At 42.8% G+C, this 27726-nt stretch overlaps 1 protein-coding gene across 3 annotated transcripts; it reads left to right on the forward strand.

Annotated features, from left to right (window-relative positions):
• Nucleotides 1-168: 168 nt before the first annotated feature.
• On the forward strand, nucleotides 169-26128 carry slc25a18 (solute carrier family 25 member 18). Of its 3 annotated transcripts, none has more exons than XM_055939726.1 (10): nucleotides 169-349; nucleotides 15428-15741; nucleotides 16025-16147; nucleotides 17156-17211; nucleotides 17517-17607; nucleotides 20823-20938; nucleotides 21049-21232; nucleotides 23159-23331; nucleotides 24859-24934; nucleotides 25026-26128. In XM_055939726.1, exons 2-10 carry the CDS (start codon nucleotides 15722-15724, stop codon nucleotides 25165-25167), a joined length of 981 nt encoding a protein of 326 aa, XP_055795701.1. In that variant the 5' UTR covers nucleotides 169-349; nucleotides 15428-15721; the 3' UTR covers nucleotides 25168-26128. The 3 variants fall into 3 exon arrangements, with proteins under 3 accessions (XP_055795701.1, XP_055795699.1, XP_055795700.1); XM_055939724.1 differs by lacking the exon at nucleotides 169-349 and adding an exon at nucleotides 14111-14276; XM_055939725.1 differs by lacking the exon at nucleotides 169-349 and adding an exon at nucleotides 14428-14631.
• Nucleotides 26129-27726: the final 1598 nt, after the last annotated feature.

Raw genomic sequence — 27726 nt, forward strand, 5'->3', positions numbered from 1 at the left:
CACATCAAAATATTTGTTTACTTGCAATATATATATATATATTGGTACTAACATTTGATTATCTGGTTTATTTGTTTTGTTTATGCTATCTTCTGCAGACATCCACCACCACCTCGACTTGATAGACCGGTCCCTATTTAAAGGGTATGCTACTGATTTCAGAATGGTCTTTCAAAAGTACCGTATCTGCATAAAAATAGTGAGTGCTTCTTCTGTTGCGCGTTTTCAAGAGTTGAAGCAAAGCGGCAGGTGCATTTACATGGACTTACATTTATTTGATCACTGGACCGTATTTTGGATGTTGCTTTTCTTTTGTTTTGTCCTCCCTGGTCCAGTTATGACGAGTTAGGTAATAATCTCCTTATTCAACTCCTATTATAGGCCAGCAATTAGCCTTCATATTTCAACATGCAGTTTATATAAAAGCACAGTTAAGTGTAGATTTCTTAGCTAGAATAGCGAGTAAAAGGTTTTGAATACATTTGTTTTGTAACGGCAGTCTCCTTAAATGGAGAGTAAGTACGTTTAGAATCTAAAGCGGTGGCTCCCCCCATCGCAGGAAGGGGAAAGCGCATGTAGCCTAACGGAGATAAGTGTGCACTGATCAGGAGGTGAGTGACCACTGGCCTGAAACGTTGTAATTTTGTCTCTGAACTGCCATTATAGGGCGGCTATCTTAAAATGGACTACCAAAATAACATAGCATAATTCACAAATTTATAAGTAGGCTACACAACTTTACAATGGATTGAAGACAAAGGGCAATACTGCAATTTCCAGACTACAACCATCTGTTTAACATTTTCCATATTGCCATATTCAGTAACAAATGGAAACTGCCCTTCGATTTAACCTAGCTGTATTCTATTATATTCAATCAATGAGGCAAAAACATTACAGGAACAAAGTGGAGTCGCAATTGAATGGCTCAGACACAAGAGGCATGTCAAATAAAACAAAAATGTAGTTGTCACATGCTCGAATACAACAGGTGTAGCCTTACCGTGAAATGCTTACTTGAAAGCCCTTAACCAACAATGCAGATAATTTTTTATTTTTACTAAAGTAACACAAAATGGCAATAACGAGGCTATATACCGTGTCAATGTGCGGGGTACAGGTTAGTTGAGGTAATATGTGCATGTTGGTAGAGGTAAAGTGACTATGCATAGATACTACACAGCAAGTAGCAGCAGCATAAAAAAGGGGGTCAATGCAAATAGTCCGGGTAGCCATTTTGCTTAGCAGTCTAATGGCTTGGGGTAGAGGCTGTTAAGTAGCCTTTTGGACCTAGACTTGGCACTCCAGTACCGCTTGCCATGCGATAGCAGAGAGATCTATGACTAGTGTGGCTGGAGTTTATGATTTTTTTGGGGGCCTTATAACAATGCCTGATATAAAGGTCCTGGATGTCAGGAAACTTGGCCCCAGGGATGTACTGGGCCATAAGCACTACCCTCTGTAGCGCCTTGCTGTCAGATACAGAGCAGTTGCCATACCAAGTGGTGATGCATCCAGTCAGGACATTCTCGATGGTGCAACTGTAGAACTTTATGAGGATCTGAGGACCCATGCCAAATCTTTTCAGTCTCCTGAGGGGGGAATAGGTGTTGTCGTGCCCTCTTGCGACTGTCTTAGTGTGTTTGGACCATGATAGTTTATCAGTGATGTGGACGCCAAGGAACTTGAAGCTCTCAACCCGCTGCACTACAGCCCTGTCGATGTGAATGGGGGCGTGCTCGGCGCCCCTTTTCTTATAGTCCACGATCAGCTCTCTTGTCTTGCTCACATGGACGGAGAGGTTGTTGTCCTGACACAACACTCACAGGTCACTGACCTTCTCCCTGTAGGCTGTCTCATCGTTGTCGGTGATCAGGCCTACCAATGTTGTCGGTGATCATCAGCAAACATAATGATGGTGTTGGAGTCATGTGTCGCCACTTGGTTGTGGGTGAACAGGGAGTACATGAGGGGACGAAGCACACACCCCTGAGGGTCCCCAGCGCTGCAGATGTGTTGTTGCAAATCCTTACCACCTGGTGGCGGCCTGTCAGGAACTCCAGGATCCAGTTGCAGAGGGAGGTGTTTAGTCACAGGGTCCTTCGCTTAGTAATGAGCTTTGAGGACGCTATGGTGTTGAACGCTGAGCTGGAGTCAACGAACAGCATTCTCACGTAGGTGTTCCTTTTGTCCAGGTAGGAAAGGCTAGTGTGGAGTGCAATGGAGATTGTGTCATCTGTGGATCTGTTGGGGCCGTATGCGAATTGTAGTGAGTTTCTGGGATGATGGTGTTGATGCAGCCTTTCAAAGCACTTTATGATGTGAGTGCTATGGCCCAGCACTCATTTAGGCAGGTTACCATGGCATTCTTGGGCACAGGGACTATGTGATCACACAGTTGTCCGGAACAGCTGGTGCTCTCATGCATTGTTCAGTTTTGGTTGCCTTGATGCAAGCAAGAAGGCATTTAGCTCATCTGGTAAGCTCGCGTCACTGGGCAGGGACTTCTGACAATCGCGGCTTATAAAGGGAAAACCAGCCACATCGGACACCGACGCCTCACTCCCAGACAAACTTAACACGCTCTTTGCCCGCTTTGAGGAAAACAAGACAGAGCTGCTGTCGTGGGCCCCCGCTGCTGACAAGGACTGTGGCTCCCATTCTCTGTAGCCACTGTGAGTAGGACTTTCCAACGTGTTAACCCTCACAAGGCTGCCATCCCGGACGGCATACCAAGCTGTGTCCTCAGTGCATGCGTAGACCAGCTGGCTGGGGTGTTTACGGACATATTCAACCTCTCTCTATTCCAGTCTGTTGACCCCACTTGCTTCAAAATATCCATCATTGTTCCTGTATCCAGACAAGTTGAAGTAACTGAACTAAATTACTATTGCCCCGTAGCACTCACCTCTGTCATCATGAATTGCTTTGAGAGGCTAGTCAAGGACCATATCCCCTCCACCTTGCCCGACATCCTAGACCCACTACATTTTGCATACCGCCCCAACAGATCCACAGACAATGCAAACGCTGTTGCATTGCACACCGTCCTATCCCACCTGGACAAGAGGAATACCTATGTGAGAATGCTGTTCATCAACTACAGCTCTGCTTTCAACACCATAGTTCCATCCAAGCTTGTCACTAAGCTCAGAGCCCTGGGTCTGAACTCCTTCCTGTGAAATTGTGTCCTAGATTTTCTCGTTCAAATATTTTTATTGAACACACACAGGAATGGTGTATAGGTATGAAAGGCAGGTATACAATTTTTAACTAAACATAAAAGAGCAGACAGAAATAAAAAGATCCAGAGTTCTGGGTACAAAACAATTATTACAAAACAAGACATACAAAACAAGGACAGGTAGAAAGAAAGAGGGTGGGTGTCACCCCCCCTTATTCCCCCCCCTTTATCCCTCCCCCCCTTTATCCCTTCCCCTTATACCCCTCCCCGCTGCTCGGGTGGCGGTGCCAGCACGTGCTGCCCAGAGGTGGATTAAAATATTACAATGGAGAGTGCGTTAAAAAGTACAAATTCACAGCGCCGAATGGTCCAAGTAAGAGAGGAAAGGCTGCCAGATCTGATCAAATGTTAATAATTTATTGTTCAGAATATATCTAATCCTTTCTAAGTGTACAGTGTTTGCCAATTCGCTGAGCCATAATTTGGTAGTGGGCGCTTCCCTCTTTTTCCAGAACAACAAGATTAGTTTTTTTGCCGAAATGAGACTGTAAGAGATGAGTTGTTTTTGGGGGTTGGTTAGTCCGATTAGGGAATCAGACACTCCCAGGATTATCAGAAGCGGGTCTGGGTCAATTGAAGTCTCCAGAACTTCAGAGAGGATCCTAAAAATTCCACACCAGTAACCATGCAAGCTAGAGCATAGGGCAAAGCAGTGGAGAAGTGTACCCTGTGCAGCCTGACATTTATCACACAAAGGGGATGTATCAGGAAATATCCTATGCAGTTTGGTTTTGGAATAGTGTAATCTGTGTAATACCTTGAATTGTATGAGCCGATGTCTGGAGTTAATGGAGCAGGTGTGGATATACTCCAAGCTATCTTCCCAGTCTGCCATCGAAATGTCAGTCCCTAGTTCTTCCTCCCATTTTGCCTTAATGTCCTCTGTAGAGGGTGTGCTAACCGATTGAAAAGAGTCATATAAACGAGATATCAGTTTGTCTGAAGTGGGGGATGTTTTTATGCATCCGTCAAACATGGAAGGCTTAGCGTTCCCAAATGTTGGGAGGTGTTTCCTAACATAGTCTCTGATTTGTAGGTATCTGAGAAAGTTATTTCTGGGAAGATTATAAGTTTCCCTCAGCAACTCAAAGGAAGCAAAGGTCCCTTCTATATATAAATCCCCTATGGTACTTATCCCCAACTCTCCCCATTGCTCAAAGGTGTTATCAAGGTTGGAGGGGGCAAAGGAGGGGTTCCTGGCAACAGGGAGCATGAATGACATTGGTCTAAGCTCAAAGTGGGTTTTAATTTGCCTCCAGATTCGGACTGTGCTATGTATAATAGGATTGTTACGATAAAGTGACCTCTCCAGATTGACAGGCGACAAAATCACAGCACCAATAGAGAAGGGGTGACACTCCTCACGCTCCATACTAAGCCAGGTGGGTGACGGACGTGCGTCATCCAGCAAAAACGTAACCGCACGGAGGTTAGCGGCCCAATAATAAAATATAAAATTTGGGAGAGACAATCCTCCTTCCATCTTGGATTTGCAGAGGTGTTTTTTACCTATCCTGTGTGTTTTATAATCCCAGATGAAAGGATTGATAATTGAGTCCAGTTGTTTATGAAAGGATTTAGGTATGAATACTGGGATGTTCTGGTATAGGTAGAGCAGTTGTGGGAGGAAGACCATTTTAATGGCATTAATTCTTCCGAGCAGAGAAATTGGGAGAGTTCTCCAAAATTGTATGTTTGTTTTTAGTTTTTGCATCAGCGAGGGGAAATTCTCTTTAAATAGTAAAGAATATTGTTTGGTAACTACAATTCCTAGATAGGTAAATTTTTCTGAAGATAACTTAAGTGGAAGATGTTCTAGCCAGGAGGTGTTTTGTAACCGTATGGGCATTAATTCACTCTTGTTCCAATTTATTCTGTATCCCGAGAAGGTACCAAACAAATTAATCACATCAAGAATAGCTGGAATACTAGCTTGGGGTTCTGTTACATAGAGGAGAATGTCATCTGCGTATAGGGAAATCTTATTTAGAGTATCTTTAGTATTATAGCCGTGTATTGCTGCATCAGATCTAATCGTCTGAGCGAGAGGTTCAATGATTAGGGCGAAGAGCATAGGCGACAGCGCACAACCCTGCCTTGTCCCTCTGTAGAGGTTAAATCGGGGCGACAATGATTGGTTAGTGAGTATTCTCGCACAGGGGTTCCTATATAAAAGCTGGATCCAATTTATGAACCCATCTCCAATATTACATTTATGTAGGACTTTGAATAGATAGGACCACTCAACTTGGTCAAAAGCCTTCTCGGCGTCAAGAGATATAACGGCAAGGTCCATGTTTGGTAACCTCTGAGAATACATAATGTTGAAGAGGCGCCTGAGATTGAAGAATGAGTTTCTGTTCGGGATAAAGCCGGTCTGGTCCGAATGGACCAGTTTGCCAATTAAAGTGCTAAGCCTGTTAGCCAGGGTTTTTGCTAAAATCTTTTGGTCTGTATTGAGGAGGGATATTGGTCTGTACGACCCTACCTCTTCCGGATCTTTACCCTTCTTATGTATAACTGTAATGAATGCTTCATCCAAAGTAGATGGGAGAGCTCCATCCTCTCTGGACTGAACCAACATTTTGTGCAGGTAGGGAGAGAGCATGTTGCTGAATGTTTTATAGAATTCACCCGGGTATCCATCTGGGCCCGGGGTCTTGCCACTCTTTAGAGTTTTGATTGTTTCTCGAATTTCATCGAGATATTTCCTTATTCAGGAAGTTAGAATCTTCCTGGTTCAGGGCAGGAAGATTACAGTCATCCAAAAAGTTTTGCATAATTAAGGGGTTAGAATCGGCTTTAGATGTATATAGAGTCTCATAAAACTGACGGAATCTGTCATTGATGTCTTTGGGGGAAGAGAGTAATTCCCCAGATGCAGACTTAACTTTGTGAATCATTCGGTCACTCACAATTTTTCGAAGTTGTCTGGCGAGTAATTTGTGTGGTTTGTCACCAAACTCAAAATATTTTTGCTTGGCGTAGAGAAAAGATTTAGCAATTTTAGCTGAGAGAGTCTGATTATATTAAAATTTTAAAGAGGTAATTTTTTTTATGTTTCTCCATAGATGGATGTCTAGCATTCTCCCTATCCAGTAAGTGAATTTGTCCCTCCAGTTCTACCAATTTTCCCTTGTTTTGCCTACTCCTGGCAGTCTGATAGGAGATGATACAGCCTCTCAAATAAGCCTTAAGTGTTTCCCACAGTAATGCTGGGGAAGTCTCTGTGTTGTCGTTGGTATCAAAGAAAAATGTTATTTGGTCTTTAAGATGTTCACAGAATGTTGGTTCTGTGAGGAGCTGAGGATTTAACCTCCAGACCCTCTCGTTTGGTACCATGTCACCCAATCTCAGGGAGAAGGTGAGTGGACTGTGGTCCGAGATTATAATATCATGATACTTCACATTACAGGTATAGGGGAGTAGTTTAGCATCAACCAAAAAGTAGTCAATTCGAGTATAAACATTGTGAACATGAGAGTGAAAGGAGTATTCCCTGCCCGTAGGGTTAGTGATCCTCCATATATCAAATAAGTTAGAATTCTTTATGTAGGTATTCAAGAATTCACTTGAATAGGAGGTGGGGGTTCGCCGGGTAGAGGATCTGTCCAAATATTGGTCTAGCACGCAGTTAAGGTCCCCTCCAATGATCAGGTTAGTATGGGAGACATCTGGAATCAGGGCAAGGACTCTTTTGAAAAAAGAGGGGTTATCAATGTTTGGCCCATAGATATTTAGTAGAGTTACAGAAGTAGAGTGGATCTCTCCTATTACGATCACATAACGACCCTCTTTATCCACAATAGTGGTTTTATGTAGAAAGGGAATTCCTTTCCGTACCAGAATCGCTGAGCCTCTCGTTTTGGCAGAGAAGTTAGAGTGATACACTTGCCCCACCCACCTACATTTAAGTCTGCTGTGAGCATTATTTTTCAGATGGGTTTCTTGCAAAAATATAATATCAGACGAGAGTGCTTTCAAGTGGGCTAGGACCTTGCCTCTCTTAATTGGTTCGTTTAAGCCCCTGACATTCCAGGAAGTGAATGTGAGCCCCGCCCCCCTCTCATTTGTAGTTCCTATGGTGGCCTGCATAACTTGTAACTCAATAAAAAGGTAAGAAAGCGCACCAAACCATCACGATCAGCATATGTAGCAGCTACACCCGAGCAGTATCCAACCAGCCCCTCCCCCCCTGCAAGCCCCTTTACTTCCCACCCTGTTCCCCTACTTTCCCCACTATTTACCCCCCCGCCCAACCCACCTTTAACAGGCATACACAAATAGGAGAGAAAATAAAATAAAAATAAAAATAATAAACACATTGTCTGGCCGATGCCAAAAAAGCACGGCGCGACCTCGAACAAGAGGTGAAACAGAAATAAAATCCCAACTGTACGTTCACCTCTCACTATCCTAGAACTTCTACTAACATATGAACTGAGGAGGCTCCCGCGAATAAAGTGTCCAATTAGCATCTAATAAACCTAAAGAGAATAAGTTTCAACCTAAACATATTGCGCACTTAAGCGTCATCTTGGGTCTATCTATCCCTGAGATAAGCAAGATATAGCATCACAAGATTATTTTGCTAAGCACTGCCGGTCTAAACATGAACCATCAGCAACCAACTTAGACAGCCGTACATTTACATATTGTGGGTTAGATCGGAAACAAGAATTTTTCTAAATTAAACGTATCCCCCAGTCAGAAAATAAATAAATAAAAAGGTTATATACATGTATACATACACACACATACACATACTTACCCATATACATATATATATATATATACATATACATACATACATACATACATATACACACATATATATACATATATACATACATACACATACACACACACACATACATACAAACACATACACACACACACACACATCCCCAAAAAATACATATAAAGGTATATATTTAAAAATATACATATACACACACACACCCATACATATCTACATATGCGCATATACACATACATACCCATACATACAGAAACATTCATGCCCCAGAGTAATAATCTACACTAATTTAAAATATACACATACATAATAGTAACATGCTAAGAGAAAATAATTATAAAGTACAAATAATAATTATATGTACGCACACCTACCTAGACACTACAGAGAGCTGGTAGGGATCTAATCGGGAGAGCGGCCCTCGGCTATATCAAAGGCAGAACGGCACAAAACATCCACCTGCTATCCAGGTGTCTGTGTCTGCCCCTTCCCCACCATCACCCCCAGTCCCCTGCAAGCTTTAAATAAATGGTATTGTAATAACAATAAATGTAAGAATTAAAAAATAAATAACGAAACCAAAAAAAATGGGGGGAATATAAGTATATTCATCCGAAAGTGTCAATGATCAAACCTGGAAGGCATCCTAAATAGGCATCGCTCTGAACACAGCCAGAATGAAAGTGACTTTAATTGAGAGCCAAGACCGCCCTCCACAGCATCTTACATGTTCGGTAGCCCTTGTTGAGACCGTTCAATACGGTTTCACCCGTTATGGTTTAGTATGGATTCGATTCCATGAGCAGACCCTAACACACAATGACAAGGCACTCTAACCTGTACGGGGGATTGGCGTATGTTCCCGGATAAACTTCTCTGCGTCCAAAACCGAGGAGAGCCACATCTTCTCACCAGAGGGCGGGGTAATTCTTAGTCTTGCAGGGAAGAGCAAGGCTGGGCGAAGATGGAGTTTGTAGAGTTTGGCCATGACATCTCTGTAGCCGCCACGGTCCTTTGCCACATCGGGCGCATAATCATCATAGACACGGAAGGGGTGCCCTTTATGTAACAGGTTGCCCCTCATTCGGGCCTCGCGCAGGATAAGATCCTTGGTCTTGAAACTGTGACAACAGATGATTACTGGGCGAGGGCGTTGACACGGTCCAGGCACTGGGACAGGGGCGCGATGTGCACGGTCCAGCTGGGGGTCCGAAGCCAAAACGTCCGATCCCATTGCATCCTTCAATAGCTTGGCGAAGAAGTCGGTGGGGCGAGAGCCCGCCTCTACCCCCTCTGCCAGACCAACAACGCGAAGGTTATTACGTCTGGAACGGCCCTCCAGGTCGACCACTTTCACAGAAAGCCTCTGCACAGTACCCTGTAGTGACGAGCACAGCTTCTCTAACTCGTCGATCCTACCAGCGCTGGATTCAGAAGCCCTCTCAAGGTCCACAATACTCTGGCCCTGCGAAGCGACCGCTCGAATGGTGCCCTCGATTTTGGTGTCCAGTTCAGCAATAGTAGCCTTAAGATCCTCCGCTAAAGCAACACGTAGTTCTCCCAAAGCCTGGGTAAGTTCTTTAAGTGTCACGTTGTTGCCTGTGCCTTCCGCCATGTCTGTCTCGTTGTTTGGTGTGGAGTAGGCCTCCGATGTGGATTTATTGTCCTTTGGTCGCTTATTACTCGGCATTTTTACACAGAAAGTTACGATGTTGTATTAGAAAGAAACGTTTGTTGTAAAAAGTATCATAAAGTAGGTTAAGTTAGATTATTTCGCAAAAAAGTTGCAGGAGCCTCTCACACGCAGCCGTTCACTCCAACATGCTAGCTCCGCCCCCGTGTCCTAGACTTTCTAGGACACAATTTGGTGAGAGTAGGCAACAACACCTCCACCACACTGATCCCCTACACAGAGGCTCCCCAGAGTTGTGTGCTCAGACCCCATTGACTCATGACTGCGTGGCTACGCACGACTCCAACTCAATCATAGAGTTTGCTGATGACACGACAGTGGAATGCCTGATTACCAACCACGATGAGACAGCCTACAGGCAGGAGGTTAGAGGCCTGGTGAGTGGTGCCAGGATAATATCCTCTCCCTCATTGTAATTAAAAAAAATAATAATATGTCAAAGCCGGAACAGAGAGACTTAAAAACAGCTCCTATCTCCAGGCCATCAGACTGTTGAACAGCCATCACTAGCCAGCTACCTGCTCGGTACTCTGTCCTGCACCTTGAGACTAATGCCTTATGTACAGTGCCTTTCGGAAAGTATTCAAACCCCTCGACTTTTTCCACATTTTGTTACATTACGGCCTTATTCTAAAATGGATTGAATTAATTTATGGACATGATTTGGAAAGGCACACACCTGTCTATATAAGGTCCCACAGTTGGCAGTGCATGTCAGAGCAAAAACCAAGCCATGAGGTCTAAGGATTTGTCCGTAGAGCTCAGAGACAGGATTGTGTCGAGGCACAGATCTGGGGAAGGGTACCAAAAAATGTCTGTAGCATTGAAGGTCCCCAAGAACACAGTGGCCTCCATCATTCTTAAAAGGAAGAAGTTTGGAACCAGCAAGACTCTTCCAAGAGCTGGCCGCCCGGTCAAACTGAGCAATCGTGGGAGAAGGGCCTTGTTCAAGGAGGTGACCTAAAACCCGGTGGTCACTCTGACAGAGCTCCAGAGTCCCTCTGTGGAGATGGGAGAACCTTCCAGAAGGACAACCATCTCTGCAGCACTCCACCAATCAGGCCTTTATGGTAGAATGGCCAGACGGAAGCCACTCCTCAGTAAAAGGTACATGACAGCCCGCTTGGAGTTTGTCAAAAGGCACCTAAAGGACCTTCAGACCATGGGAAACAAGATTCTTTGGTCTGATGAAACCAAGATTGAACTGTTTGGCCTGAATGCCAAGCGTCACATCTGGAGAAAACCTGGCACCATCTGTATGGTGAAGCATGGTGGTGGCACCATTATGCTGTGGAGATGTTTTTCAGCGGCAGGGATTGGTAGAGTAGTCAGGATCGAGGTAAAGATGAACGGAGCAAAGTACAGAGAGATCCTTGATGAAAACCTGCTCCATACCGCTCAGGAACTCCGCCTGGGGCGAAGGTTCTCTTTCCAACAGCACAACTACCCTAAGCACACAGCCAAGACAACACAGAAGTGGCTTCGGGACAGGTCTCTGAATGTCCTTGAGTGGCCCAGCTAGAGCCGGGACTTGAACCCGATCTAACATCTCTGGAGAGACCTGAAATAGCTGTGCAGCGACACTCCCCATCCAACCTGACAGAGCTTGAGAGGATCTGCAGAGAATGGGAGAAACTCCTCAAATGCAGGCGTGCCAAGCTTCTGTGTCATACCCAAGAAGACTCAAGGCTGTAATAGCTGCCAAAGGTGCTTCAACAAAGTACTGAGTAAAGGGTCTGAATACTGATGTAAATGTGATATCAGTTTTTTATTTGTAATAAATCTGTGTTTGCTATGTCATTATGGGGTATTGTGTGTAGATTGATGAGGGAAAAAGAACAAGTTAAAACATTTTAGAATAAGGCTGTAACGTAACAAAATGCGGAAAAAGTCAAGGGGTGTGAATACTTTCCGAATGCACCGTGTATACTGTAGAGTCATTGAACGCTGACAACCTCATATTCTGTTTATATACTGTTGTATACTCACGCTGTATGTACACTGAGTATACCAAAAATTAGGAACAACTTCCTAATATTGAGATGCACCCCCACCTCTTCTACCCTCAGAACAGCCTCAGTTCGTCAGGCCATGGACTCTAAAAGGTGTCGAAAGCGTTCCACAGGGATGCTGGCCCAGTTTGATGCCAACGCTTCCCACAGTTGTGTCAAGTTGGCTGGATGGCCTTTGGGTGGTGGGTCATTCTTGATACACACAGGAAACTGTTGAGCGTGAAAAACCCAGCAGCGTTGTAGCTCTTGACACAAACCAGTGCGCCTGGCACCTACCAATTGTCTCAAGGCTTAAAGATCTTTCTTTAACCTGTCTCCTCCCCTTAATCGACACTGATTGTAGTGGATTTCACAAGTGACATCAATAAGGATTTTTTTAAATTACCTTTATTGTATTTGTGAGACCTTCTACTGCATTGTTGGAGTTAGAAACACAATTTTGCTGCACCTGCCATAAAATCAGCAAATCTGTGTATGCAACCAATACATTTTGATTTGGATTTGATTAGGGCTGGGGTTGATTGAGAAGTCACCTCAGGGCTAGGCGGTGGACAGCTTTCACAGTGCTGTCAATGGTCTGATGGGCTTAGGTCCCCTGGGAGCCTCTGTGCCCCTTCAGTGCTGCCATGTTGCTAGGAGACAGACAGATCCTGACTGCCTGTTGTCCTGTGTGGCTGTGGTTGAGCTTAGGTAGGCTACTCATTTTAGAACGTGGACTTTGTTTAATGATCCAGGCTCTTTCAGAACATCCAGTCACAACTCTCAGAGGGGATCAACAACATGCCATCTATGTGCCTCAAAAAGACTATCCAATACCATGTCATGCAGCTCACTAGCTTTGTCCTAATATAGACTGACCATTGTTTTAAGATTAAAAGACCATGCACGATTACAAATAATGAGTCACCTCAGTGAGCATGATCTTTGTCATCATGTAGTTTGCGTTGAATTCTAGTTGGTTGTGTAAGCACTCTAGTTGCAAGGGACAAAAGTGTGTAAGTACTCTATAGTTGGGCTATTCTGAGTACTGTCTGTATGTGTAACCTTATAGGACATTGATTGATGAAACTGAGGCAATAGGAAAGGTGTGGATCATGCATCCAACCCCAGGTTGGTCATCAATATCATACCCATGACGTTGTCAGTGATGACTTTGTCTACTGTTCCTCTGGACATACTTGTACAGTATTTGAGCCAGAACTCACTGGCTCAATATGGCCAAACAAAGGATCTCTGGAATATGAATACATTACATAATCACAGTCTACTCTGTGAAAGCTGTGAAATCCTCTTCACCAGGACTTAAGGGGTGTCCAGTGTTTGTAACCTGACACCAGGCAGTCTGGGGGCCACATTTACCCACTGCGACACACTGGTGTGAGAGCCGCTCTCTCATTGGCGCTTTCTGAAAGGCTCAACGGACAGCTCAGAGAAGACAAGTCCTCTCCTCCACAAAAAGACCATCCATAATGCTTCCGCTCTTACAACGACCTTGTCATTGTGGAAGAAAATAAACACACTCAATAATGAGATAATAACAAATGTAAACATAAAAGTTGTAGATAGGATATAACAGGGGTTGCAAGCACTGTCTTGTTATGGCAATTAAAAATTTAGTACAGTCTGTCTCTGCAGTCTGCATGCAGAATGTATAATATGAAGCTCGCACCTGTTTCCACTTGAGTTTCACAGACTCTGACTTGTGTACCACTCCAAAAGATAAGAAAAAGTGTTCTACCAGCCCTTTTTACATTTGTCTTTGTACTGTAACGTGACAACAGATTGTAACCCAAATGAGAAATATCCATCGAAAAGCGACATTTACTTTTGGAATGCAAGTATTTGCGACATTTACTGCTGGAATGCAAGTATTTGCCAGTTGATGTGACTGATTTTCAATGTCAGAAGTTGTTTTCTCATTAACATAAATCACTACTAAAATCCATACTTATATAAATCAGTTGGGGCAAGGCAGGGTGGAGCTTGTGTTAGTGGAATCAGTTGTTGCAGTAATGCTGAGTTGCTGTTATTCCATTGGTTGTTTCAGTTATATATTATTCTTACAATTATTTTTTAAATGCTTGAATAGAATTTCAACTATTCGTTTTTGTTTACTGTTGTTTAATTGAATTTTAAATATCAGTGTCTCTCAGTTGTGGCTCATATTGGGTCTCTGCGGTATTATGTCATGTTTGTGCTGCGACTGAATACATAAAGTGCCTTAGTATTGCAGCTCAGGTTTTTGTGGATTATAATAGCAATATTTTTGCACAGTCAGCATGTTATGTGAGTGGGGAGTTGAGTTTCTGTAGCTTTGTGGTGTGACTATAGGCAGAGTTTATGTCGCGTTGCGTTAGTGCAGAGCTGTGTTGCCGGGGCTGTGTCACAGTGAGTCACCACAAGAGGGAGGGACTTAGGCAGGAGGACAATGCTGGTGTTTGTGCAACGGCCCCTGAGTGGCGACTAGGTCTCTCAGATCGCTCTCGCTTGAATACCATTGCTGCACACATTGTTGAAGCGAAAGAAAAGTGGACAGCTTGATCCTGCTTGTGGGATGCACTGAGAGGGGTAAGTTCCCCATTGCTATCTTTCTTATGAAAAAAAAAGAAAAATGTCAGACTTAAAACAAGCTATGTTGTCTGAGCTCGATGATCTGGTGCAGATTGGAGAAGTTGGGGCTTTTGGGTTTGAGGTTGGCGTGGGGTAGACGCTCTTGTCTGTGTTTTGGCAGGGGACTAGTGTGAAAGGAGCGGAGCTGAAAGAAAGTTTCACAGAGAGGCTCAGTGAAAGGCATGTGCAGAATGTGATTGGGCACTAGAAATGCAAGTACAGAGCTGTAGTAAGAGAGGGATCCAGAGGAACGGTTCAAAAGAGGAGGATGGTTGTGGTGAAAGATAAGAACTGAGGAGAAATCAACAGAAAGGTGAGAGATGGAGAAAGGTGAATTGATTGTATTTTAATAGGAAGAGAGAAGCGAGGACAGAGGGAAGGTTTACTGAGGTAAAAATAGACCGAAGGGGAATGGAGGTGGGGAGATTAAGAGGGAGATTAGTTAGGGAGCTGAGAGAGAAAAAATGAAGAAAGGAAAAAAGGGTAAGGGGGGGACAGAGGAGAAGAGGGTAATTTTTGAGGTGGGAACACCTGATGTCAATTTTACATCTTGGGTAATATTATTTATAATAATATTGTACAGACCAGCTTCTGACAATCATTGTTGGCAGAAAAAAGTTGTCAAACCAATGTTACAAGTTTTCATACACGGCAAAAGGAAATCTTTCAGGTCTGCCCTCTTATGTAGATCAAATAGTCTTATCCCTTTGCAATACGATTAGAGAAACTTAAGACATGTGGGAGACCCAGGAAATTCTGCCTCAGTATTATGACTGACCTGCCTGGGTAACAGACGTGTTTGTGCTAACCTTCAACTCCTTGTCCAATGCCAACATGACAAGGAGTGGCATGATGGCGCAAACAGATCTGGGACCCTGGTAATGAATGACCAGGATGGGCTTCAATAATAACCAGGATGGGCTTCAAAATGATGTTTCAGTTTGTGGACATTACATTTCTGCAATACCCTGAACAACTATTGCTATAAAGAGTTGTCACTGCAGTTCAGAGAGTTAACACAGAGATAAAAGGACCTCTGTATGATACTGAGGTATGGGAAAAGGTAACCTGACCCATGTCATTGGTGTGGCCTTGCTCTTTTGGAACAGACAGGGACCACTTGTATTCCTGTGTAGCACAGCAGAGCAGGAAGACTGGCCAGAGGACACCGGTTAAGTTCAGGTGGTGGGTGCCACGTTATAGCGGAGAGGAACCCCAATGGTTCCCCACTGTGGAAGAACAAACACCACATTGATACCATAGAGGCGGCAAGCTGCATTTGTGCTGGAGTCAGGTGGGCCGGTAAGGGTTCGGTAGTTGTGACACCTTGGGGCTGAGCAGGTGTGCCGATCGGAGGAGGAGGAAGGAAACTGACGTGGGCCTGGAGCCCAGTGACAGCCAGGATGGCCGAGCAGAAAGTTAGGTACACAATTACAATATCTCTTCACCTAGAACCTTGAGAATTCAATCTAACAATAGAGTGAAAGGAGAAAACATTTTGTTTTGCCCTATGTTAACATTGTTCATTTACATAGTGTTTATGTCTGTGTCTTTCCGTGTGGTATGTATGTATGTATGTATGTATGTATGTATGTATGTATGTATGTATCTGTTCCTCTTTGTCTGGGTGTTTTGCATGGATTTGTTTCCCTCGGTCGGCTTGCGTGGGTGTGTGTGCTCGTGTTTTGTGGTTTCCATCTCCGCAGCCTACCTGCTAAGCTGATTAATGGGGGCGTGGCAGGGCTGGTGGGTGTGACCTGTGTGTTTCCTATTGATCTGGCTAAGACCCGCCTACAGAACCAGCAGGGTGCCCGAGTTTACACCGGGATGTGAGTACTTCCTTGGCTCCTCTTTTATTTTATTCACACAAGGGACTTGAGACACTTCCTGTCCTCTGACTCGCACCAGGGATTTGAGGTCTTTGAGACGGGGAGACGCTCCTTTTGAAAGAGGGAGTTTTCCTTTGTGGGAGGAATACAGTTTATTGAATTGGAAGAAAAGAGAAAATAGTTCTGTTTTGACTCATACACACAGTAATTGTTTCCAAGTAATCCGACTAAGCTGTCCATGAGGGCAGATTGGGTCAAATGTGTTTTTGCACATCTGCATTCAAAACAATCATTTGGTGCTGTATTGGTGAGCGCTATATTTACAGAGTGGCTTTCACAATAAATCCGACAGGGAAAAAAGCTTATTCCTGGCTCAATGGTATTACTTCTTGACATTCTTGGCTCTACTGGTTGTCTAGTACAGACAGCTATCTATCTCTATACATCTGTACAGATAAGACAGTGCTATGGCAACAGGGTTGAGTGGGCATTGTGCCTATATTTACCTTGGTGAAGACAGAATGTTGGCCCAGTGAGTTACTTGTTGGCACAGGAGTGATCCTTTGGCATCCTGACTACACATGGTCTTTTAATTAAGTAACAATCTAGTAGCTGCTCATGAAGTTGATCACATCAATGTATAATCCCAATGTGAACCAATTAAAGTAAAGTGTTCATCAATTATGTTGTGTTTGTAGCTGTGTTTAAGTGATACCAAACAACCAACATTCAACTATGTAGGGTTTATGTTAAGATTTACAAGACACTGTATTGTAAGGAAATGCAAATTACCTACATGGTATTCATTTTTACATGTTTTATTATTATTAAAACATACAATCTACTTGCAGTCAACATTTACAAAACATTCAGGTATTCATTGTTTATGCATGGTCAAAAGCATCAGTTATAAATGTTATAAAATAAATCATGAATTTCATGGATGGAATTCTTCAGAAAGTTCACCCAAACTGATTTTACCTTAATATTTCTCCTTGTTATGTGAAGGCTGGACTGTTTGACGAAGACCGTTAAGATGGAAGGCTACTTTGGGATGTATAGAGGTACTATTTCCCTGGATTCATGGAATGTACAATTCTGTGTTTTGAATTTAGCTAACACTACCTAAATTTACATAACTGCGGTAAACCTTGTATTTTACTTTTTTAAAAGTATTTTTAAATTTATTTTATTTCACAAGGCAAGTCAGTTAAGAACAAATTCTTATTTACAATGACGGCCTACCAATCAAGCGCTCACAGTTAGTAACTAGCCTAGAGCTAATCATATGGCAGTGCAGTGCAGGGGAAGGTTTTGTGTATGACGTTAACAGTACTTTGTGTTGCTATAATCCATTACCCCTCCTCAGGTGCAGTAGTGAATCTCACTCTTGTCACACCAGAGAAAGCCATCAAACTGGCAGCAAACGATATCTTCAGACAGAAACTCTCCAAGGATGGGTAACTCACATTTAGTCCTAGAACAGCACCTACACTTTTGTCACAATTCAACTGAAAGATACATAAACAGAAACACTTTTTGGGGCCGGGGACAAACGTTCTGGGGCCGGGGACCCCTTTTGTGATAGCAATTTCATCAGGGACCCCCTCATAAATCAGCATATAAGGAGTTTTACTATGACTTCGGCAGTGCATCGCCAGGAGGAACAAAGTTTTGGGCCCTGGGAAGGAACATTTTAAAAGGCACACCTCTTGGCATCAGAGAGAAAATGTTGCAGTTCAAGCGGATTTCCTGCAATTCTACAGATTTGTCATGTGGCAGAGAGATGTTTTGTTGTTGCAGCTTTAAAGGTAATATCCTGCAACTTCAGATTTTTCCTTGAGGCAGAGAGAAAACGTTGCACTTTTAAAGCAAAAGAAATACAGTGCATTTATGAACAAAAAATTGGGTAAGGAAAACAGAATTGATAATTGGTGGATTACTGTGGATACCAATATCCCTCACAGACCCATGTTGCCCATGGTTAAGAACATAAATTGTAGATTAATAATATTACATTGTATTGTATTACACCCTCTAAACTTATTCCACGGATCCCTTGGCCAAACTTTGTTTAATCTGTTGTCAGGCCCAGTGCAGTCAAAAACATGATTTTCCTGTGTTTTATATACATTTCCACACTATGAGGTTGGAATAATACTGGGAAATTGACAATAATGCCTTTTTAGTGTAAGAGCTGCCTGAAATTTCAGCCTGTTTTGGTGGGATGGAGTTTTGGCCTTCCTGGTGACCTCAATTAGTTAATAGACCAATAAGAAAGAGAATCCCAAACCTCTCTGCCAATAACAGCTAATTTTCACTTTTCCCCTCCCCATTCAGACCACTCCCAGACAGTCCTAGCAAAATTGTGTGAGAAATTGCTCTTTGCCATGTTGTTTCTTTTTGACCATTTGAAAGTGGCAATATGTAGATTTGTGGGCGACCCAACCAAATTGACACAGAAATGTGAGTTATAGATCTATCATTCTACTTGAAAGCAACTCTATGAAGCGGTAGATACTGTATATTCTATGTATGCTATTTCCACGCTTTTGTTTTTGTCTCTTTTACTTTGTTTTGTGCACCAGCTTCAAACAGCTGTAACAACAATATTTTTGGTTATGAAAATATATTTCACAGCGGTTTAGATGGTACAATGATTCTCTACACTATACTAGCTTATTGTGTCACAAACTGAAATTAGGCAAATTATTATAGTTTTAGCAACCAGAAATGGCGGAGTGATTTCTGCATAGCACAATCTTAATTGAAAACAATCACAGTAAGGTACTTAATTGTTATCCAGAAATGATTTGATATTGAGATAAACGGCAGCATAGGACTCCACTTCAAGAACCCCTGCCTTAAAGTACTTACAGTTGAAGTCGGAAGTTTACATACACCTTAGTCAAATACATTTAAACTCAGTTTTACGCAATTCCTGACATTTAATCCTAGTAAAAATTCCCTCTCTTAGGTCAGTTAGGATCACCACTTTATTTTAAGAATGTGAAATGTCAAAATAATAGTAGAGAATGATTTATTTCAGCTTTTATTTCTTTCATTACTTTCCCAGTGGGTCAGAAGTTTACATACACTCAGTTAGTATTTGGTAGCATTGCCTTTAAATTGTTTAACTTGGGTCAAACGTTTAGGGTAGCTTTCCACATGCTTCCAACAGTAAGTTGGGTGAATTTTGGCCCATTCCTCCTGACAGAGCTGGTGTAATGGAGTCGGGTTTGTAGGCCTCCTTGCTCACATACGCTTTTTGTTCTGCCCACATATTTTCTATAGGATTGAGGTCAGGGCTTTGTGATGGCCACTCCAATACCTTGACTTTGTTGTCCTTAAGCCATTTTGCCACAACTTTGGAAGTATGCTTGGAGTTATTGTCCATTTGGAAGACCCATTTGCGACCAAGCTTTAACTTCCTGACTGATGTCTTGAGATGTTGGTTCAATATATCCACATAATTTTCCTCCCTCATGATGCCATCTATTTTGTTAAGTGCACCAGTCCCTCCTGCAGCAAAGCACCCCCATAACGTGATGCTGCCACCCCCGTGTTTCACGGTTGGGATGAGGTTCTTCGGCTTGCAAGCCACCTCCTTTTTCCTCAAAAAATAACGATGGTCTTTATGGCCATTTTTGTTTCATCAGACCAGAGGACATTTCTCTAAAAAAGTACGTTCGTTGTTCCTATGTGCAGTTGCAAACTATAGTCTGGCTTTTTTATGGCGGTTTTGGAGCAGTGGCTTCTTCCTTGCTGAGCGGCCTTTCAGGTTATGTCGATATAGGACTCGTTTTACTGTGGAAATAGATACCTTTTTACCGGTTTCTTCCAGCATCTTAACGAGTGCTTTGCTGTTGTTGTGGGATTTATTTGCACTTTTCACACCAAAGTATGTTCATCTCTAGGAGACAGAACGTGTCTCCTTTCTGAGCGGTATGACGGCTGCGTGGTCCCATGGTGTTTATACTTGCATACTATTGTTTGTACAGATGAACGTGGTACCTTCAGGCATTTGGAAATTGCTCCCAAGGATGATCCAGACTTGTGGAGGTCTACAATATTTTTTCTGGGGTCTTGGCTGATTTCTTTTGATTTTCCCATGATGTCAAGCAAAGAGGCACTGAGTTTGAAGGTAGGCCTTGAAATACATCCACAGGTACACCTCCAATTGACTCAAATTGTCAATTAGTCTATGAGAAGCTTCTAAAGCCATGACATCATTTCCTGGAATTTTCCAAGCTGTTTAAAGGCACAGTCAACTTAGTGTATGTATACTTCTGACCCACTGGAATTGTGATACAGTGGATTATAAGTGAATTAATCTGTCTGTAAACAACTGTTGGAAAAATTACTTGTGTCATGCACAAAGTAGATGTCCTAACCAACTTGCAAAAACTCCAGTTTGTTAACAAGAAATTTGTGGAGTGGTTGAAAAATGGGTTTTAATGACTCCAACCTAAGTGTATGTAAACTTCCGACTTCAACTGTATTTATGCAAAAAGGTCATCAGATGGATAATACTTAGTTAACATAACATTACTGTAATAAAGTCAGACGATCGAAGGTGCTATTGCTACAGTGCACTGTGTCTATTTATCAGAATGGTGGTGCCATTGCTATGTGTTATTTATTTGCCTGCTAACCCTGTCATTGTGTCCCACAGGAAGTTGCCCCTATGGGGGGAGATACTGGCAGGATGTGGGGCGGGGACGTGTCAGGTGATAGTGACCACACCCATGGAGATGCTCAAGATCCAGTTGCAAGACGCAGGAAGGTTGGGTGAGTTCTGTGAACCATTTGTCCTTAGGCCACAGCTCAGTGTGTGCTAGGCAGTGATAATGACTCTACTGCTGAAGTTTTTTGACACTGATGTGGTGTGTGTGTGACAGCTGCCATAACCAGAGTGGTCCAAGCACCCACTGCAGCTCCTGGTCCAGTGCCGTCATTGGTGGCCCCCCCTCCATCCCAGCCAGCCCCACCACCACGGACCACTGCCATCCGTATCACCCTGGAGCTACTGAAAACACGCGGCCTGCCTGGCCTCTACCGGGGAGCAGGAGCCACATTGATGAGGTCAAACACGCTCTCTGTTTCTCTCAAATTCACATAGGCAACAGCATGTTTCTGTTGCTCAGTTCTGAGTAGTCCTGAACTGAGTGAACTGAGGTAACCTGCTAGACTCACTGTCAGGCCTGATTTGTCTCATTGTCTCATTAGTGGTGATTAGTTCGTGGCAAAGACTTTCAGATTTACTTCTGGTGAAGGCTACCTCATTTACGTACACCACAAATTGCAGCCCTCTGTTCAACATTTGACATTTTTTGTAAATAAGTTGTCTCTTACATTCTATGTACAGTGCTTAGTGTATCTCGGGTCTGACTGGCACACTGGCTAATCAAGCCCAAAATACAGTACCAGTCAAAAGTTTGGACACACCTACTCATTCAAGTGTTTTTTTTTTTGTATTTTCTACATTGTAGAATAAAAGTGAAGACATCAAAACTATGAAATAACACATGGAATCATGTAGTAACCAAAAAGGTGTTAAACAAATCAAAATATATTTTAGATTCTTCAAAGTAGCCACCATTTGCCTTGATGACAGCTTTGCACACTCTTGGCATTCTCTCAACCAGCTTCAAGAGGAATGCTTTTCCAACAGTCTTGAAGGAGTTCCCACATATGCTGAGTACTTGTTGGCTGCTTTTCCTTCACTCTGTGGTCCAACTCATCCCAAACCATCTCAATTGGGTTGAGGTCGGGTGATTGTGGAGGCCAGGTCATCTGATGCAGCTCTCCATCACTCTCCTTGGTAAAATAGCCCTTACACAGCCTGGAGGTGTGTTTTGGGTCATTGTCCTGTTGAAAAACAAATGATAGTCCCACTAAGCGCAAACCAGATGGGATGGCGTATCGTTGCAGAATGCAGTGGTAGCCATGCTGGTTAAGTGTGCCTTGAATTCTAAATAAATAACTGACAGTGTCACCAGCAAAGCACCATCACACCTCTTCCATGCTTCACGGTGGGAACCACATATACGGAAATCATCCGTTCACCTACTCTGCGTGTCACAAAGACACGGCGGTTGGACTCAAGACCAAAGGACAGATTTCTACCGGTCTAATGTCCATTGCTCGTGTTTCTTGGCCCATGCAAGTCTCTTCTTCTTATTGGTGTCCTTTAGTAGTGGTTTCTTTGCAGCAATTCAACCATGAAAGCCTAATTCACGCAGTCTCCTCTGAACAATTGATGTTGAGATGTGTCTGTTACTTGAACTCTGTGAAGCATTTATTTGGGCTGCAATCTGAGGTGCAGTTAACTCTAATGAACTTGTCCTCTGCAGCAGAGGTAACTCTGGGTCTTCCTTTCCTGTGTGGGTCCCCATGAGAGTCAGTTTCATCATAGCACTTGATGGTTTTTGCAACTGCACTTGAAGAAACTTTCAAAGTTCTTGACATTTTCCGTATTGACCTTCATGTCTTAAAGTAACGATTTCTCTTTGCTTATTTGAGCTGTTCTTGCCATAATATGGACTTGGTCTTTTACCAAATAGGGCAATCTTCTGTATGCCACCCCTACCTTGTCACAACACAACTGATTTGACTCAAACGCATTAAGGAAAGAAATTCCACAAATGAACTGTTAATTGAAATGCATTCCAGGTGACTACCTCATGAAGCTGAGAATGAGCGAATGCCAAGAATGTGCAAAGCTGTCATAAAGGCAAATGGTGACTATTTTGAAGAATCTGAAATATAAAATATATTTTGATTTAACACTTTTTTTGTTACTACATGATTCCATGTGTTATTTTATATTTTTGATGTCTTCACTATTATTCTACAATGTATTAAATAGTACAAATAAAGAAAAACCCTGGAATGAATAGGTGTGTCCAAAATTGACTGGTACTGCAAATCAATAGGTTCTTGCAGTTATGTCTGGCAGGGTTAATCCTCCTGTGGACTGAGGCATACCTCTTATTTTTCATTTTCCAGGGACGTCCCTTTCTCTATGATCTACTTCCCGATGTTCGCCAACCTGAATGCGCTGGGCCGAGGAGAGCCGAGTAGCCATGGAGACCTGCAGGAGCGGGCCCCCTTCCTGCAGTCCTTCATGGCAGGCTGCACAGCTGGATCAGTGGCAGCTGTAGCTGTCACCCCACTGGACGGTGAGAGAGACAGAGACAGGGAAGGGCTGGGGGAGCGCCATAAAGCAGAGATAAACCTTTGTATTCACAGTGTCATTCAGTAACATACACGTTATTCAGGAGCAGTACATGTTGTTCAGTCCTACACTGTAATGCCCACAATAACACCACCTAATCCTTATGTACAGTGGCAAGAAAAAGTATGTGAACCCTTTGGAATTACCTGGATTTTTGCAGAAATTAGTCCTAAAATTTTATCTCATCTTCATCTTAGTCACTACAATAGACAAACACAATGTGCTTAAACTAATAAGACACAAATTATCGTATTTCTCTTGTCTATATTGAATACATAATTTAAACATTTACAGTGTAGGTTGGAAAAAGTATGTGAACACTCACAAAATTTGAGTTTGCTATTCACAAGAAGCATTGCCTGATGTGAACCATTCCTCGAATATAAGAGATCTCAGAAGACCTAAGAGTAAGAATTGTTCACTTGCATAAAGTTGGAAAGGGTTACAAAAATATCTCCAAAAGCCTTGATGTTCATCAGTCCACGGTAAGAAAAACTGTCTATAAATGGAGAAAGTTCAGCACTGTTGCTACTTTATCTATGAACAGTTTAAACTAAAGTTGAGTTGTTTGTGAGGAACACACAACACTATGTGTGGAGTAAAAAAGGCACAGCACACCAACATCAACCTCATCCCAGCTGTAAAGTATGGTGGAGGGAGCATCATGGTTTGGGGCTGTCTCGGGCCTGGACAGCTTGCTATCAACGACGGAAAAACGAATTCAAGTTTATCAAGACATTTTGCAGGAGAATATAAGGCTATCTGTCCACCAATTGAAGCTCAACAGAAGTTGGGTGATGCAACAGGACAATGACCCAAAACAGAAGTAAATCAACAACAGAATGGCTTCAACAGAAGAAAATACGCCTTCTGGAGTGGCCCAGTCAGAGTCCTGACCTCAACCCGATTTTAAAATGCTGTGGCATGACCTCGAGAGCGGTTCACACCAGACATCCTAAGTATATTGCTGAGCTGAAATAGTTTTGTAATGATGAATGGTCCAAAATTCCTCCTGACCGTTGTGCAGGTCTGATCCGCAACTACAGAAAACATTTGGTTGAGTTTATTGCTGCCAAAGGCGGGTCAACCAGTTATTACACTGAATGTTTACACAGTGTGTTCAATAAAGACATAGATGTATAATTGTTTGTGTTATTAGTTTAAGCAGACTGTGTTTGTCTATTGTTGTGACTTAGATGAAATCAAATTTTATGACCAATTTATGCAGAAATCCAGGTAATTCTAAAGGGTTCACATATTTCTTGCCACTGCAGATGTTAAAAATGGACAGTTTAAGGTCTGAATCCTGTGTTGGGTTGGGGTTGCAGAGGCTATTGAATTTACTTAGCGGATTACAATTAAATGATACCCCAAGTGCAATGGAATGAACTACGGTATTATCAATAACTCAGGAATCCCAGAGCAGGGCAGTTGAGTTGACATTGATTTCTGTGTGTGTGTTTGTTGGCAGTCATAAAGACTCGTATACAGACCTTGCAGAAGGGGGAGGGGGAGGACACATACCGTGGCATTGTTGACTGCACACGGTAAGGCATGCACTGGAAAACCCACATGTTTGCTGCTCCAATGTGTATGTGTAAACCTTTCACCAACAGCAGGTTTCTCACCTTTCCATAGGCGGATCTGGAGTAAAGAGGGCCCAGCAACATTCCTCAAGGGGGCGACATGTCGCGCTCTGGTCATTGCTCCGCTCTTTGGCATCGCACAGGGAGTCTACTTTCTGGGCGTAGGAGAGCAGTTGCTAGGGCTACTGGAATAGCAGCAGAATGTGACCCTTTACAGTATAGAACATACTGCTTCATTCAGCAGTGAAAGTGAATGGAGGGAGAGAGGAGAGTGTAGCCCTAACTGTATGAGCACGGAGTACATGGAGCGAGAGAAAGACCGAAAGAGAGAGGTCACAATCAGCTAACCAAATGATGAGGAAGAGAGTGAAGTATGATGGGGAGGCTCTAACTGCTAACATGGGAAACATTGCACACTAATTATGTTTGTCTAGATTTCTAAAATGTCTAAGCAGGGTTCTATAGGTTATATAGGCTTCTGAGTGTTTATGTATGTGACTAATCTGGAGGTGTGTCTCAGCCAGGTTGGTGTCTTAGGGTTGTATTTTCAATTTGAGAGCTAACTCTCCATGGTTCTTATGCAGAAGGGTCCTTGAGTTTGCCATCACTAAGGAAGTTGCCAAGCTATCGTGTTATTTCAGTGACAAACCCCTCTTGAAATTTGTTTTCAAACTATCAAATCTTTTTATGAATGTTGTATAATGTTGACTACATTGCCATGTTTGATGAGAAGTCTAAACTAGAATTTGGCCCGCATTTGAAAGCAAATGATTCACCTTTCACAGAGAGAGATCCTTTTTGTTTTGTTTTATGAAAAAGGACTTAACCTCCACATTAGCTCAGTGAGTTGCTTTCCCATCCTTGAGTCCAGAGTTGTAATCTTGGAATCGTTCTGTGTCAAGCACTGCCAGTTAACTGTATAGGGTCAGTTGTTAATGCTTTAATCCTATCTTTGTACTGTAACCTGCTGAACAGCCAGGCTCCTCTCCTATAGTTTAGACTGCTGGGCCTGCACTCTGAGGCCTTACCTTCCTGTTCACCACAACTCTGAGGCTCGGAAGCAAACCTCCTCTAGCTGTATTACTGTTAGCTTAACTTTTTTAATGCTTCTATGAATGACATGTCGGTTCACACAATAAAAATAATCAAAATAAAGCCTTATTTTGCTGATGGAATCTCTTGTCCACAACATTTAACTTGTGTGTAAATCTTAACATTTGGAATTCAGCATAATTGTTGAAAGTGTTCCAATGTCTGTATTGATGTGCAATTTAGTGAATCCTATGATAAGAGCCATTTTAAAGCACTAGCTTCTTGCGAACTCTATGGTGGAAATAAAAGCATTTTGTTTTGTACATTTTTAAAGCCGAACACTACATTTTGTGATGGGTCTGGAATAACCATTTTATTATTAATTGGAGAGAACAAACTGTAAATGAAAATACTGAATATTCACATTTCTGTATGTATTAATCACATTGGTAAGTAACAATAATTCATCCATTCTCTAATCCAATATATTCCCATTCAACACTAAATACACACACAAATCAAATTTTATTTGTCACATACACATGGTTAGCAGATGTTAATGCGAGTGTAGCGAAATGCTTGTGCTTCTAGTTCCGACAATGTAGTAATAACCAAGGAGTAATCTAACCTAACAATTCCACAACTACTACCTTATACACACACAAGTGTAAAGGGATAAAGAATATCTACATAAAGATATGAATGAGTGATTGTAACGATAGTCTATGTCGTCCTCGTCATCGGACGAGGAGAGGGGAGAAGGATCGAACCAATATGCAGAGTGGTTAGTTTCCATGGTAATTTAATAGACACGAAAACAATATGCGATACAAAATAACAAATGAAACTAGTCCCGTGTGGCGAAAACACTAACAAGGAACAAACACCCACAAACCACACGTGAAACCCCGGCTGCCTAAGTATGATTCTCAATCAGGGACAACGATTGACAGCTGCCTCTGATTGAGAATCATACCAGGCCGAACACAAAAAACAGAACGGCATAGGCAAGATGCAGTAGATGGTATAGAGTACAGTATATACAAATGAGATGAGTAATGTAAGGTGTGTAAACATTATTAAGTTGCATTGTGGCTAGTGATACATTTTCACATACATTTCCATCAATTCCCATTATTAAAGTGGCTGGAGTTGAGTCAGTGTGTTGGCAGCAGCCACTAAATGTTAGTGGTGGCTGTTTAACAGTCTGATGGCCTTGAGATTGAAAAACAGCTTCTGTCTCTCGGTCCCTGCTTTGATGCACCTGTACTGACCTTGCCTTCTGGATGATAGCGGGGTGAACAGGCAGTGGCTCGGGTGGTTGTTGTCCTTGATGATTTTTATGGCCTTCCTGTGACATCGGGTGGTGTAGGTGTCCTGGAGGGCAGGTAGTTTGCCCCCGGTGATGCGTTGTGCAGACCTCACTACCCTCTGGAGAGCCTTACGGTTGTGAGCGGAGCAGTTGCTGTACCAGGCGGTGATACAGCCCGACAGGATGCTCTCGATTGTGCATCTGTAGAAGTTTGTGAGTGCTTTTGGTGACAAGCCGAATTTCTTCAGCCTCCTGAGGTTGAAGAGGCGCTGCCTCGCCTTCTTCACAACGCTGTCTGTGTGGGTGGACCAATTCAGTTTGTACGTGATGTGTACACCGAGGAACTTAAACCTTACTACCCTCTCCACTACTGTCCCGTCGATGTGGATAGGGGGGTGCTCCCTCTGCT

This window comes from Salvelinus fontinalis, chromosome 12 (genome assembly GCF_029448725.1).
Source record: "Salvelinus fontinalis isolate EN_2023a chromosome 12, ASM2944872v1, whole genome shotgun sequence".
Taxonomy (NCBI): Eukaryota; Metazoa; Chordata; class Actinopteri; order Salmoniformes; family Salmonidae; genus Salvelinus; species Salvelinus fontinalis.

Excerpts from the sequence above, each read along its gene's own strand:
- slc25a18 (XM_055939726.1), top strand. The coding sequence starts at position 15,722 with ATGGCCGAGCAGAAAGTTAG. Across the intron at positions 15,742-16,024 it reads ATGGCCGAGCAGAAAGTTAG|CCTACCTGCTAAGCTGATTA; the intron begins GTACACAATTAC and ends CCATCTCCGCAG. Across the intron at positions 23,332-24,858 it reads AGCTGTCACCCCACTGGACG|TCATAAAGACTCGTATACAG; the intron begins GTGAGAGAGACA and ends GTTTGTTGGCAG.